This window comes from Schistocerca gregaria, chromosome 3, assembly GCF_023897955.1.
Source record: "Schistocerca gregaria isolate iqSchGreg1 chromosome 3, iqSchGreg1.2, whole genome shotgun sequence".
Lineage (NCBI taxonomy): Eukaryota > Metazoa > Arthropoda > Insecta > Orthoptera > Acrididae > Schistocerca > Schistocerca gregaria.
The window spans coordinates 147,182,521-147,197,758 of NC_064922.1; the positions used below are offsets into that span (position 1 = coordinate 147,182,521).

General features: G+C 41.2%; 1 protein-coding gene across 2 annotated transcripts in view; it reads left to right on the forward strand.

The window, feature by feature from the left end:
• Nucleotides 1-15,238, forward strand: part of LOC126355433 (uncharacterized) — a 59,913-nt gene that overhangs the window by 29,616 nt on the left and 15,059 nt on the right. The window contains exon 2 of one of the 2 annotated variants that reach the window (XR_007565501.1): nt 6,425-6,609. Coding sequence is in view for 1 of the 2 variants with exons in the window: in XM_050005741.1 (XP_049861698.1) it covers nt 6,425-6,535 (111 nt within the window). In the remaining variant the exon portion in view is untranslated. The remainder of the gene's footprint in view (nt 1-6,424; nt 6,610-15,238) is intronic. The other variant, XM_050005741.1, reaches the window with a different exon arrangement.

Consider the following 15,238-nt stretch of genomic DNA (forward strand, 5'->3'; position numbering starts at 1 on the left):
GTGACGAAAAGCCCTTTTTTCTCTGACCCCGTGAAAACACTAGGTTTAGAGTTGGTCTGACTCAACCTTTCTGAAATAAAGGCAATATAATGTTGAGTACATGTGGCTATATAAACAAACAACTCACCGCCTGTCGATACAGGTTTTCATAGATAGCTTCTCATTTTCGCCTTTGCTAAAATGGTTGCCATTCCATAACGTAACTATGCCCTTACAGTCACGCACATAAACTGTCTCATTGTCCTCTGAATGCAAGTTGTTTGGTTTAATTTTACTGACCTTGAGACTGCTCAGTCTTAAGTCCCAAAGTAAACAACATGCCATCCATTTATTTAACGCTAGTGTGAGATTTCACAACATCCTTGAATTTTTCAGTCCTCTATTCCTCCCCTATTACAACAACATCAGGAACATGAACCTCAATGAGCAAATGATTAGAGTAGAATATGTTACACAAGGATGCTTTTCACATTGTTGCAAACCTAAATTTTTCATCACGCGACAGAAAACATCATTCCAGTCCCTACCAGCTTGGTGAAGCCCATACAAACTCTTATTGAATAAACACACTTTATTGCCCACACTAAACAACTTTGCTTGCTCCATGAAAACTGTGGGGCTTATGGGGCTATTGAGATACGCAGTTTCTGTGCCGGACCGAGACTCAAACTCAGGATCTTTGCCTTTTGCGGGCAAGTGCTCTACCAACTGAGCTACCCAAACACGACTCCCCCCCCCCCTGACTCTCACAGCCTTAAATCCGCCAGTACCTTGTCTCCTAAAAGAAATGATATTATGGAGACATGGCTTTGCCACAGCCTGGAGGATGTTTCCAGAATGAGATTTTCACTCTGCAGCGGAGTGTGGTAGCGCACTTGCTCACGAAAGGCAAAGGACCCGAGTTCGAGTCGCAGTCTGGCACACAGTTTTAATCTGTCAGGAAGTTTCCCACTTTCTCTGTTTCTCTTTGTAGTAAACACCCACTTACTTTTTTATAAAATGATCAGCTTTTGATATTTTGACAAGTTGCCATGTATTGTAGCATTTTAGGCTGCTTATCCCTGACTCCATGGCTGTACACTTGCCCCTGTGAACTGAGGCTGAAACCTCATCTACTAATGTTCGATCAGCTAGATTCACTTGGCACATGGGAGCAAAAAAAAAAATGAACCACACTTTTTCGGTTTCACCAGACATAAAGACCACCCTAACTCTACTTCACTATTTGCACTAGAAATTTCTGTTTCCAATATGATATCACACTTCTCAATCACATCACTATCCCCACTGCTTGTAGCTACACCACTTTCAGTATTGTATCCATATTCTTCTCCAATCCCGGTTTGGCTCCCATTTCATCGAACAGCTGTTGGCTCAACTGCATCATCTGCTACCAGTTCTGCACTTCTCAGTGGTATGTTGTCACCATCTGTTGATAGATCAGGAAAGGTCAACTGCACCATCTTGCATAGTCAACTGTTACCTCATTACCGTGTGGATCAGCTGTTGCTGTCTGCTTTGTGAATACTTCTCCTGGAAGACACAGTTCTTTGTTTACTGTAGCTTTCAGAGTGAATGCTCTCTCATCAAAGATTACATCTCTTCTCAAAAGGATTTTTCTTTGTACAAGGCTCCACATCTGATATCCTTTTGATCCTGCTTCTACTCCGAGATAAACAGATTCTACCGCTGTTCCCCAAGTTTGTCAGATCTCAATATGCTAGTCCGGGCTCTGCAGCCAAACACTTGGAGTGTTTTCAAGTTTACTTCAATAACTTCTTCCTGTTTCCATACTTCATACATGATTTTTCCACCAAGGGATCTTACTGGGCATCTATTACAGATGTAGCAGGCCAACATCTTAGCTTCCCCCCAAAAAGTGTTGAGCAAACCACTTTGGAATAATAGATGCCTCACAATGGACAAAAGTGTTTGATTCAGGCAACCAGCTTTTCCATTGGATGGGAAAGAGTAAAGTGTGCTTCTCCAGTGAAATATGCCCTCTTTCTTGAACATTTGTTCAAATTTGCTGTTGATGTACTCAGTTCCATTGTCCAATTATAAACTTTGTGGTTGTCTCACAATCTCACACTCTGCATCTCCCTTAAACTCCACAAAAGAGAGAAACACATCACTTTTCTGCTTTAGCACTTATACTAACAAATATCTTAATTGATCATCCAGGTAAGTAGCATAGTAATGCACTCGACCTAAGGAGGTCTGTCTAATATAGCTCACATCACCATGTACTAGTTTTACAACATTTTCAGTAGTAGTTTGGCTTGATTTGAAAGATTGTCTTTTCATTTTTTCTTGCACACTAACTTCACATTTTTCTTTTTACTTAGTGACTCCACAGACTTTGGGCTAATCTTCTCAGTGTTCAAGTCTGTGGTGCCACAAAATTTCTACCCGTCTGGCTGTTGCTTAATTTTCCACTGGTTGACATGTTTTGTTGTTGTGGCGAATCAATGTATTGTTATTCAATTTGTAATGTTCACAGTGCACTAAATAGACATCACTGCCTGACGGTCTTCCTTTCAGCTGTTCCTTCTCACCAATAGACACACCAACAGCACCATTTTTTAGTCTAATACACATTTCTTTCTTGTCCATTTGTTTAACAGACAAGTTTCCACCCAGTTCTTTCACCAGAACTTCTGTCAATTGGATTGATTTACCTCCACATGACTTTTTTGCTTTCATGACAACACTTCCCTTACCAGTCATTTTAGTAACTTTTCCATCATACAATTCCACTTCTCCAAAGTTATCCATCTCTAAGTCCTGTAGCATCTCTCGGTGACTAGTCATATGATGTGATGCATCTGAATCCAGAACCCACAACTTTTCATCAACACCTCATCCACTTTTGGTCATTGTCAGTGCCACTATTGCATCAGCTTTCTTTGCACTTGCACTTGAGTCTTCACTGTTAGGATAATTCTTACCACTGCTGAACTTGCACTCATTTGCCCTCTATGCTGATTTCTTGGTAACATTATGCTTGCTTGATGCACCCCTTCTTGTTTTCCATGGAAATGTGGGCATTCCTTGGCAATATGATCTGCTTCACCACAGGAGGTACACTATGTGATCAGAAGAATCTGGGCCCCTGGCTGAAAATGGCTTACAAGTTCGTGGCGCCCTCCATCAGTAATGCTGGAATTCAATATGATGTTGTCCCAACCTTAGCCTTGATGACACCTTCCACTCTCGCAGGCATACATTCAGTCACATGCTAGAAGGTTTCTTGGGGAATGGCAGCCCATTTTTCACAGAGCACTGCACCAAGGAGAGATATAGATGTCAGTCGGTGAGGCCTGGCATGAAGTCAGCTTTCCAAAACATCCCAAAAGTGTTCTATATCATTCAGGTCAGCACTCTGTGCAGGCCAGTCCATTACAGGAATGTTACTGTTGTGTAATCACTCTGCCACAGGCCATGCATTATGAACAGGTGCTCGATCGTATTGAAACATTCAGTCGCTATCCCCGAATAGCTCTTCAACAGTGGGAAGCAAGAAGGTGCTTAAAACATCAATGTAGGCCTATGCTGTGATAATACCATGCACTCCATAAAAAACACAACCACACCATAACATCACCACAGCCTCCGAATTTTACTGTTGGCACTACACATGCTGGCAGATGATGTTCACCCGGCATTTGCCAAAGCCACACCCAGCCATTGGATCGCCACATTGTATACCATGATTCGTCACTCCACACAACATTTTTCCACTGTTCACAATTGTCCAATGTATATGGTCCTTACACCAAGTGAGGTGTCATTTGTCATTTACCGATGTGATGTGTGGCTTACGAGTAGCCACTCGACCATGAAACCCAAGTTTTCTCACCTTCCACTTAACTGTCATAGTACTTGCAGTGGATCCTGATGCAGTTTGGAATTCCTGTGTTATGGTCTGGATAGATGTCTGTCTATTATGCATTATGACCCTCTTCAACTGTCGACAGTCTCTGTCAGTGAACAGACAAGGTCATGCTGTATGCTTTTGTGTTGTACGTGTCTGTTCATGGTCCACAGCTCGTGGTCGTGCGGTAGTGTTCTCGCTTCACGTGCCCGGGTTCTCGGGTTCGATTCCCGGCGGGGTCAGGGATTTTCTCTGCCTCGTGATGACTGGGTGTTGGTTAGTTAGGTTTAAGTAGTTCTAAGTTATAGGGGACTAATGACCATAGATGTTAAGTCCCATAGTGCTCAGAGCCATTTGTCCCTTCATGTTTACACTTCACTATCACTTCGTCAACAGTGGACCTAGGAATATTTAGGAGTGTTGAAATCTCGCATACAGATTTATAACACATGTGACACCCACTCATGTGACCACGTTTGAAAGTTGGTGAGTTTCGCGGAGTGCCCCATTCTGCTCTCCATGTCTAATGACTACTGAGGTCACTGATATGGTGTACCTGACAGTAGGTGGCAGCACAATGCACCTAAAATGAAAAACGTATATTTAGGGGGATGTCCAGATACTTTTGATCACATACATAGGGTGTTTCTGCTGGCAATGTTACTCTTACCTTCTTGGTTTTGTTTATGGTGTTTGTAGTGGATCTAGAAAAACTTGTGTTGTTTATGACCTCCACCTTGTGCTGCATATGCTTTGGCTTCTTTTTGGCTCTTAGTGGGCTTTGAATCTGGTTCCAGGCATGTCTAATTCTAGCCTGTTGATTACAAGGTCTGTGGTCAGTCTGTTTTCGTCTCTTTCTAAACTTCTAGTGAGTACTTCATATTTCTCCAGAGGCAGTCCTAGAAGCAAGAAGCTTGCAACTGTTTTGTCATCAAAGGTAAGGCCTCCTTGCTTCACTAATCTGTTGGCAGCCAATATCTTCACTACATAGTCGTCCCTAGTCATATTGCCTTCTTTCCTCATATTTACTAAGTCCCTCACCTTGGATATAATGTTAGCAGGCTGCTGTTGCAGTGTATTTTTTCCAGTTTCTCCTAAGCTTCCTTCACAATGTTTAGAGTGCCAGTCATCTCTAGGTAGTGGTCTTCAACCAGGTTTAGAATGATAGACAAGACTCTCTCATTTTTCTTCTTTTCTCCCTGTCCAGCTGATTGTAACATGTTCCAAATCTGGGTTCTATGCCATAGAGTGATGCCTCACAATGTTGTATCAATGGATGAACATGAATTGACCAGTGGAAATAGTTACTGCTGCACAGGTGATCAATCTTTACAGATGGTTCTGTTATTCTGAATTGTTCCCTTTATCCTCAGCTAAGGTAGAACATCAGATAGATCATCTTGATCAGCTCTTGTACCTCATGTTCTTTTTTCACGCTCACCACACCTGTGCACTAGGCCCATAACCTGTTGTAATTTTTATGTGTGCAGTGAGTTCTGATGCATGGACATGGGTGGGTGGTTGAATTAAAACACTCATATTGTCGCTGTTACAAAACACAGAAAGGCACTACCGCCACACTACATTGTGTTCACAGAAATGCTTTTTCGTACCCTACTCAAACTGCACATAGAAGCACTTACAGAAAAGAGAAGCATACACTAGAAACTCTTGGCTTCTAAATGCTGCAAGTGGCACTGAATTTGAATGATGGTTACCGAATTAAATTAATGTAATTACAACAGTTTACCAGCTATGAACTTGGAGAAGCATGCTGGGGAGAGGTGGTGACAGGCTGATAGATACAAAGCTGTGATCTGGAAACAACAATAATACAAAGGAAATCACAATAAGAAGAGGATAGATTGAGAACTTTGTCCTTGCAAATGGATCTGTATCTTGGCAACATTACATAGTTTAAAAATATGTACTATAGATTGTTAATGTGAAACACTGTTGTAACGTTTTAAGTAAATGAATATTGAATACAGAATTCAGCTCGCCAGAATTATGTAGCTTTATCTGCTGTATACAGTTTTCCTGAGAAAAGAATTAGCGAACTCGAACAATTGAATTTTCATCTTGCAGGCGTGATGGTTCCACAGTTGCCTACATATCTCAGTTCGTTTGTATATGTACTCCTAATTTAGTTTATTTTGCTCTTCATCTCAGATATTTTCAGTCCATCAATGTTTTAGATGGTGTAGTACAGCCCCAAGTGCAGAAATACATCGCTGCTTGAGTCTTTAATCAATATAATTGGAATCTCACAAACATCTGTGTATAGCATAGATGTCCAAAAAGCAAACAATTCCCTCTATACTCCACTTCATATTTCACTTTGTTGACACTATATTGACACCCCTAACTTGAAACCTCTTGCAGATAATGTTGTCAAAATTGGAACAAGCTGAAACAGTTTAGTTTCACCAAAATTGTGCCACACATGTGCAGTGGCTGGTAGCAGAGTTGTGTACAGCCTAGTGTTATAGTGTAAACTACGCTCAGTAGAAAAAAATTAACACATTATCTCCCTTTTTGCTGTAGGTTTAGCTGATAAAGAAGTAGTGGAATTATTGGCAGTGAAGGACCCAAAATTTGAGGTACCTGAAGAAAAAGATGAAACTGATGTAGCTGTCAGGCCACAAGCACCAGCAGGTGAGGAGTCATCATCCAGTTCAGAGTACGAGTGAAGTCCAGCACAAATGTGGAAAATAAAGACACAAGACAGAGTAAGCAGTTGCTACAGACCCACTTATACAGCATATTTACAGGATAGTTAGCAAAAAATTATTGTATATATACTACTAGCCATTAAAATTGCTACACCAAGAAGAAATGCAGATGATAAACGGGTATTCATTGGACAAATATATTATGCTAGAACTGACATGTGATAACAATTTCACGCAGTTTGGGTGCATAGATCCTGAGAAATCAATACCCATAACAACCACCTCTGGCTGTAATAACGGCCTTGACGCGCCTGGGCATTGAGTCAAACAGAGCTTGGACGGCGTGTACAGGTACAGCTGCCCATGCAGCTTCAACACGATACCATAGTTCATCAAGAGTAGTGACTGGTGTATTGTGATGAGCCAATTGCTCGGCCACCATTGACCAGACGTTTTCAATTGGTGAGAGATCTGGAGAATGTGCTGGCCAGGGCAGCAGTAGAACATTTTCTGTATCTAGAGAGGCCCTACAGGACCTGCAACATGCAGTCTTGCATTATCCTGCTGAAATGTAGGGTTTTGCAGGGATCAAATGAAGGGTGGAGCCACGTTTGTAACACATCTGAAATGTAACATCCACTGTTCAAAGAGCCATCACTGAGAGCAAGAGGCGACCGAGACGTGAAACCAATGGCACCCCATACCATCACATCGGATGATATGCCAGTATGGCGATGACGAATACGCACTTCCAATGTGCGTTCACTGCAATGCCACCAAATACATATGTGACCATCATGATGCTGTAAACAGAACCTGGACTCATCCGAAAAAAGGACGTTTTGCCATTCGTGCACCCAGGTTCGTTGTTGAGTACACCATCGCAGGCGCTCCTGTCTGTGATGCAGCATCAAGGGTATCCACAGCCATGGTCTCCAAGCTGATAGTCCATGCTGCTGCAAACATCATCGAACTGATCCTGCAGATGGTTGTTGTCTTGCAGATGTCCCCATCTCTTGACTCAGGGATCGAGATGTGGCTGCATGATCTGTTACAGTCATGCGGATAAGATGCCTGTCATCTCAACTGCTAGTGATACGAGGCCATTGGGATCCAGCACGGCGTTCCATATTACCCTCCTGAACCCACCGATTCCATATCCTGGTAACAGTCATTGGATCTCAACCAACACGAGCAGCAATGTCGCGATATGATGAACCGCAATCGTGATAGGCTACAATCCGACCTTTATCAAAGTCGGAAATGTGATGGTACATATTTCTACTCCTTACACGAGGCATCACAACAACGTTTCACAAGGCAACTCTGGTCACCTGCTGTTTGTGTATGAGAAATTGGTTGGAAACTTTCCTCATATCACTAGTGCCAACCTTGTGTAAAGGCTCTGAAAAGCTAATCATTTGCATATCATAGCATCTTCTTTCTGCCGGTTAAATTTCATGTCTGTAGCATGTCTTCTTCGTGGTGTAACAATTTTAATGGCCAGTAGTGTATTTTACTTTTATTTCCAGGTCTAATGCTGACGTACCAGAAACAGCAACATTTGATATTACTTCAACTATGAGGTCAAAATTTTAACATTTTTTATAACATTTTGACCAAACCGTCTTTGATAATATCACTTGCCTTATTATTGTAGATCTTGTTACACTAACAGGAAAATCAGTGGACTGTAGTGGAGCAGAATTATAAAAAAAAATTTTGGGTTTCTTTATGTTAACTGTATTACTGGGATTCCGTATAATGAGAATTTTGGGAAATGCAAACACATTATACATTGACAGAGTTATATATATTCACTTATATAAATCAGGTACTTCACATCTGTACCCTTACTAGACAGTCTCCTAACTTGTGGGCCAAAGTTAGCAATGGCTAGTCCTCCTAAAATCTATGTATTTCAGGAGGGATTTAGATTTGAAAAGGGAGGGCTGAAGTTCATTTGATCTGGTTATAAGAACTGATGAAAGAAAAAAGTAGCTGTTATCAAATGGTTTGAGAATAATCCTATTGATATTGCATTTTCCACTTTTGGCGTGCATCATATTGTCTACATTCAGTGTTGGTCAAAGATGGATGAGGCTTACGTACAGATTCCTAGACCAAATGCAATTACAAAATATAACACACAAATGGGTGGTGCAGATCTAACTACACAATGAGAGGTAGCACCAACAAGCAGTAAGTGTGTTCCACCACTTCATTGATTTTGCTGTTGCAGCAGCACAACTAGAATATAGGCAAGCAATGCAGAATAATAAATTAACAAGGAAAGACAGAATACAGTATTAAGCTTTGAACCTTGATGTTGACCAATATCACATTTTGTATGGGGTACCAGAAAATGAGCATTTTTGCTGCTGCTGTTGATGATGATGGCAATGATGGTCCACCAACAAAACAGACAAGAGCACCAAACATATTACCATCTGTAGATTTCAGGGTGTTAAATGCCAACCACATATCTCAGATGATGAACAGTGGACAGAAAAATAGATCAAAATGCATGTTAGAGGGTTATACAGACTTTGATTTTGGACAATGTAGCACATGTAAAATGTTCCTGTGTTTCACATCTGAGATAAATTATTTAGTTATTATTCATAAGAAGTAAATTTGAGCTTAAACTGAGTTTCTGTCACTACAACATTGTTATTTTAAATGTTCAGAACAATTTTGTTGTTAAGGTTATATGTATGAGTATGAGTATGACTTTATCAACATAGACTGCAGGTTGCATGATTACATTGTTAGCTGCAACAGACGGAAGACATACTTTGTTGGTGCTGCACATTTTAGCGATTTTGACAAAGATAAATTTACATGGCAGTGTTCCTCGTTGGCTTGCCAGTACAGAAGTGTTCATGGAAACTGCTAAGTGAAAAACCCATCTAATACACAAGTTTATTTATATATAAAAATTGACATAGGAATTTTCCTTTGTGTGAGACCGCGTCTACAAGATTCGTGTGCCAATGTAATGTTCTAGATTTGCCTATTTTACTGATTGTGTTGCTTCTGGGTAATCTTTCATTGACTACACTGGCAACTGCCATGATAAACTCGTATTGTTTTTGTCAATTGTAGGCATAAACTTATTTGTTCTCTTTATAATTTTTGAGAACAGCAGGCTTCTACTCATTCAAAAAATCATTCTCCAATGTCATTGTATACTTATGCATGAGATAGGTTATTTTTGAGAATTTTCATACACTTACAAAACTATTTTCATAAGTTACCGGTATGAGTGTTTTTGATACGTAACTTATTCCATTGAAAATCAGTGTTTTCAGTTCATTGCTGAAAGTACCATCATATGGCAAAGAGGCAAACTTTTTGTGACTATATAGAGAATTTCTTGCTAGGGAGGCAGCTTATTATCTTACATGAAGAGTTGTCAACAGATGTGGAAGTAACTTCAGGCGTACCTTGGGGAAGTGTGTTGGGACTCGCGCTGTTCATGTGTATTAGTGGTAACCTCTGATTTTCCACAGGTTATGCAGGTATTTGTAATGAAGTACTGTCTGAACAAAGCTGCACAAATATTCAGTTGGATCTTGAAAGGGTTTCAAAGTGTTGCAAAGGTGCAGTCAAAATTGTGCCCCCCCCCCCCCCCCCTCCCCAGCCACCACAACAAATAAAAAATGCTATGACTACAATATCAAAGAGCCACAATTGGAATTGGTCAACTCATACAAATATCTGGTTGTGCCAATTTGTAGGGAAATGAAATGGTATTATTACTTAGGCTAGGTAAATCAGGTGGCAGACATCGGTTCACCGGTAGAATACTGGGGAAATGTGATTAGTGTACAAACTCCTGGTAATAAAGCACTAATATGAATCATTCCAAGTGTGTGGGCTCTTAACCAAATAGGATTAAGAGGGTGTATTGAATGTATAGAGACAGGGCAGCATGAATGCGCACAGGTTTGTTTGATATCTGGGAGTACGTCACGGAGATGCTGAAGAGTCAGATAACTTGAAGATAGACACAAACTATCCTGAGAAGGCTTATTTACATAGTTTTGAGAACCAACTTTAATGGATAAATCTAGAAATATACTACAATTCCCTACTTACCACTCCCCTAAGCATTGCGAGGACAAGACTAGACTAATTATACACCGATCAGCCAGAACATTATGACCACCTCCCTAATAGCTGCTATGTCCTCCTTTGGTACGGATAACAGCGGTGACGCATCATGGTGCTAAAGCAACGAGACCTTGGTATGCACCGGAGAGAGTTGGCACCACATCTGCACACTCATGTCATGTAATTCCTGTAAATTCCAGGGAAGGGGGCAATGAGTCATAACGCCACTTTCAGTCACATCCCAGATGTGTTTGACCGAGTTCAGACCTGACGAGTTGGGGGGGACAGCACATCATCTGGGACTTGCCACTGTGTTCCTCAAACCACTCCATCACTCTCCTGGCCTTGTGAAATGGCACATTATCTTGGTGAAAAATACTCTGCCACTGTGCCAACATCCTGTGTTGATGGTCACACGCCCATTTCAGTCATAGTTACAGATGTTGTAGTGTTAACATTGGCACATGCGTGGGTCATTTGCTGCAGAGGACCATCATTAGGAGTGTTCAGCCCACTGTGTGTTCAGACACACTTGTATTCTGCCCAGCATTAAATTCTGGTGTTAGTTCCACCACAGTTCACCACCTGTTGTGTTTTACCAGTCTGCCAAGCCTACGACATCTGACATCTGTAATGAGGGGTGGCCCTCCAAACCCACAATGTCTGGACATGTTTTCACCTTGATTTTGCCATGTGTTGAAGGCACTGACCACTGTACTACTTTAACACCTCACAAGTTATACAGTTTCCAAAATGTTCATCCCAAGCCTCCAGGCCCTCACAATCTGCCCTTGGTCAAACTCAGTTAGGTTGTGCTATTAGTATGTCTGACCATCATCATTTGCTTCGGACAAAGAGCTGCATGCCTGGGTACAATCACAGTTCCATAGGCAACTGCAAGAATTTTTCCACGAAAGCACTGACTGTCTCATCTCACAGTGGGATAGATGTGTGTTAACAGTTATGGTGATGCTGTCATCACCTGGATCAGTTTCTATCGATAGTATGTTGTTGGTCAGAATGTTTTGGCTGATCAGTTTTTCAACTGAATATTTCTTAGTGAATGTAACTATCTCACAAATAAGCATACATATAAGGGTCTGTCAAATGAGATTGAGATATATGGAAAGAAAGCAAGAAACTATTTATTATTTCTAAAGTAATCAGTGGCCACAAATGTCTTTCTTCAGTACTCAAAAAATATGGATATCACCTAGGATGAGATCGGGAATGTATGGAGTATCTGCTTTCCGGCAAAATTTCTGCAGCATAGTTGAAACAATCTTGGCAGCTTGTGGGCAGGCATTATCCTTTAACAGAATGATGCTGCACCTTAACCTGGTGCTCTTTCTGGGACATGGCACCACAATTAATGCATGGCAGTAAGTGGACACTTTGCAAATTGAAGTGCACTATCACGTCCAATGATCAGGAGTGTTGATGGGATGGCATTGTTCTGTTGCAGGATATTGCTTGCCTGCGTGTTGTCAAGGCCATTTCTACTACCCTGCAGAAGTTTCTGTGGGAAGCCCTTGCACATTCTCCCTACAGTCGTGCACTCTTACCATGTCTCACACTGGAATAAATGTATTAACAGCTATGGTTATCACTTTTGAAATAATAAATAAGTTTTTTTCTGTCTGTCTTGTTTTCATTGGGCTGCCTATTATGGAAGTGGAGTATTTATGTATTCTTCAACAGTGGTTTTTGATACTTTGTGTTTTCAACTCAGTCACTTATTCTTAAGATTCTTTTTTACATTTGGAAAAGCTTCTCACTGCATGCTGTTTTGCACCAAAATATAACACAAATGTAGAACAGCTAAATAATTTTTTATGATTTTCTGTGACAGCAGTTTTCAAGAAATGTCATTAATGTGCTATGTTTAACATCTTTGAGACATTATCAATATTTGTGTTCCATTTAAAGTTGGTTTGGATCCAGATTTCTAGATTTTGCATTATTTACAGATAAAATGCATTATTTACTGATAGAATAGTTTTGTTATTCCACTTTAAAGGATTTAATTTCAGGTCATGGACTTCAAAAATATGTCACATTTGCAATGATTTTAATAATATGGGTAATATAGTTTGAATATAATCATGAATCATGATTGTAAAAAGTAAACTCTCATACCCAGAAATGTCACACTTAGTAAAATATTTTGGGTTATTATGCCATGGTCAAATGTTTTTCTTAGAGAAACCAAATGTTTCATCCCCATTTGTGGAGGTCATTTTCAAGGATGTTTTGTAGCTTCTGTACAGGTCCAATACACACTGTGGCTCATTACTGAGTGGAGTGAAATTTTGTTTCCTTATGCTCCAGCACAGAGACCTGATGTTGTTATCAAAATCCAGTTTTTTTTTTTTTTTTTTTTTGTTTTGTTTTGTTTTTTTTTTGTTAGCCATACATTGAAGATGTTACTGACTGTGTTTGGAAGAGCTTGTAGAAATAGAATATCACTGTACTTCACAAACCTACCAGAAAGATACAAGGACACTTAAGGTTGGCCAAGGACATATGTTATGTTAACCGGGGACCTAGAAACGACAGAGAGGCTCTGACCATGCCACAGCCCCAGTGGTCCACAACCCCACATTGACTACCACAGTCCACTTCACCCCTCCACCGCCCCACACCGAACTCAGGGTTATTGTGCAGTGCGGTCCCCGGTGGACCACCCAGGGAACATCTCACACCAGACAAGTATAACACCCATGTTTGCGTGGTAGAGCAGCAATCACCGACATAGTTTAACTGGGGCAGAATAAGGGGAACCAGGCCGCATTTGCCAAGGCAGATGGAAAACCGCCTAAAAACCATCCACAGACTGGCCAGCTCATTGGACCGCAACACAAATCCACCAAGCAGATTCATGCCGGAGACCGGCGCTCCTTCCCGCCCAGAAAGCCGTGCTTTAGACCGCATGGCCAACCAGGCAGGCTGGCCAAGAATACTCTGAAATCACTGTAGAGAGCAAGAATTTAGAGGCTGCCTTGTAGTTGTGGAAATGTGTATGTGAGTAGTACAAAAAGAATGGTGGCAAAACAACTAGAAGACCATTAGAAGTACTGTAGAAGGGTAAACAGACAGATACTGGTTTTGGAACACACTGTGCAGTTTGGAGACTGTCACTTCTGATTTGAGAAGACTCAGGTCCTGGCTGTCATAAGTGGATACTGCAATAGCCTGTACAGAGAGGTGACAGAGATTATTGAGCATGGACATTATTTTAATGGGAAGAGAAGTATATGAATCTCTATGATATCTTGATTATGGTGCTGAGGTGTGTACCATTCTTCTGCCATGGTGCAATACCAATAATGGATGACTGAAACTAACACTAGACAATTGAGATGAAGTTGTGAAAACATGAGACATCATGTCACTGTGCCGATGCAAGTGGAAATAAAATTGTACCTTAGTCGTGAGGCAGGGGTCACTATGGTCTAGGAAATTTGTGGCATGTTTCTATGAGACCAAACTGCTGAGGTCATTGGTCCCTAGGCTTACGCACTACTTAATCTAACTTAAGCTAACTTAACGCTAAGGACAACACACACAGCCATGGCCGAGGGAGGACTCTAACCTCTGACAGGGGGAGCCACACAAACCGTGTCAAGAAGCCTCAGACCGCACGGCTACCCCATTCGGCCATGGTCTAGGGATAGTGTCATTGACTACTAATCAAAATGGCTAGGGTCATGGTTTGGATCGTAGCCACTGCTTAAATATTGAATGAAAATCAATGTAATGAGCCTCCATCATTCTACCGTTTTCCTTGTCAAAGAGGGCAGAAGAGAGGACAGAGCTTCACTGCAACCTCTTGCCCTTGCAATGGGAAAAGAGATAGAAGAGTGGAAGAGTCAGCAATGATCAACAGCATGAGGACGCAGAAGGCAAAGAAACTTAATGCATGTCCACAGGACATGTCACCTGTAACTGAAAAATGGTCATGACGATTTCTCCATAGGCAAAAATTCCAGATTAGTCCCCCAATTGGAACTCTGGGAGGAGACTTACATGTCTAAATTCCTTTGGTTCCTATAGGAGCAGAGGGCATCCAGGAGAACTCGCCATCCATCTCTGTCTTTGGCCATTTCCCTCAATTCTGCCCTGGTGTCACCAGCTCTCTGTGCTTTTCCTTCCACTGTCTTCTTTCATATACCTCTAGACCTGCCTCCCTTCCTTGTTCCCTGGGGGTTCCATTCCAATGCCTCCTTCTAAATTGCTCCATCTGGCTTTCAGATTGTGCCCCAACCATCTCCATTTTCTCTCACATATCTGTTATTGATAAGTATCTGGTTTGTTTCTCTCCAGAGATCCTCATTACTTAATATTGGATAAAACTGTATGAAGGCAGTATTTGCCCTGTTTATGCAATTCTGCACGTCTTCTCTGGCTCCACCACCTTCTGTCACCACACTACCGATGTAGAGGAATGAATTGACAATCTCCACTTGCTGCGCCTCTATGAACGATGGCACTTCCATGTTCCCAGAATTTATTCCCATTTGCTTTGTTTTACCTATATTTATCTGGAGGCCAGCAATTTCTGCTT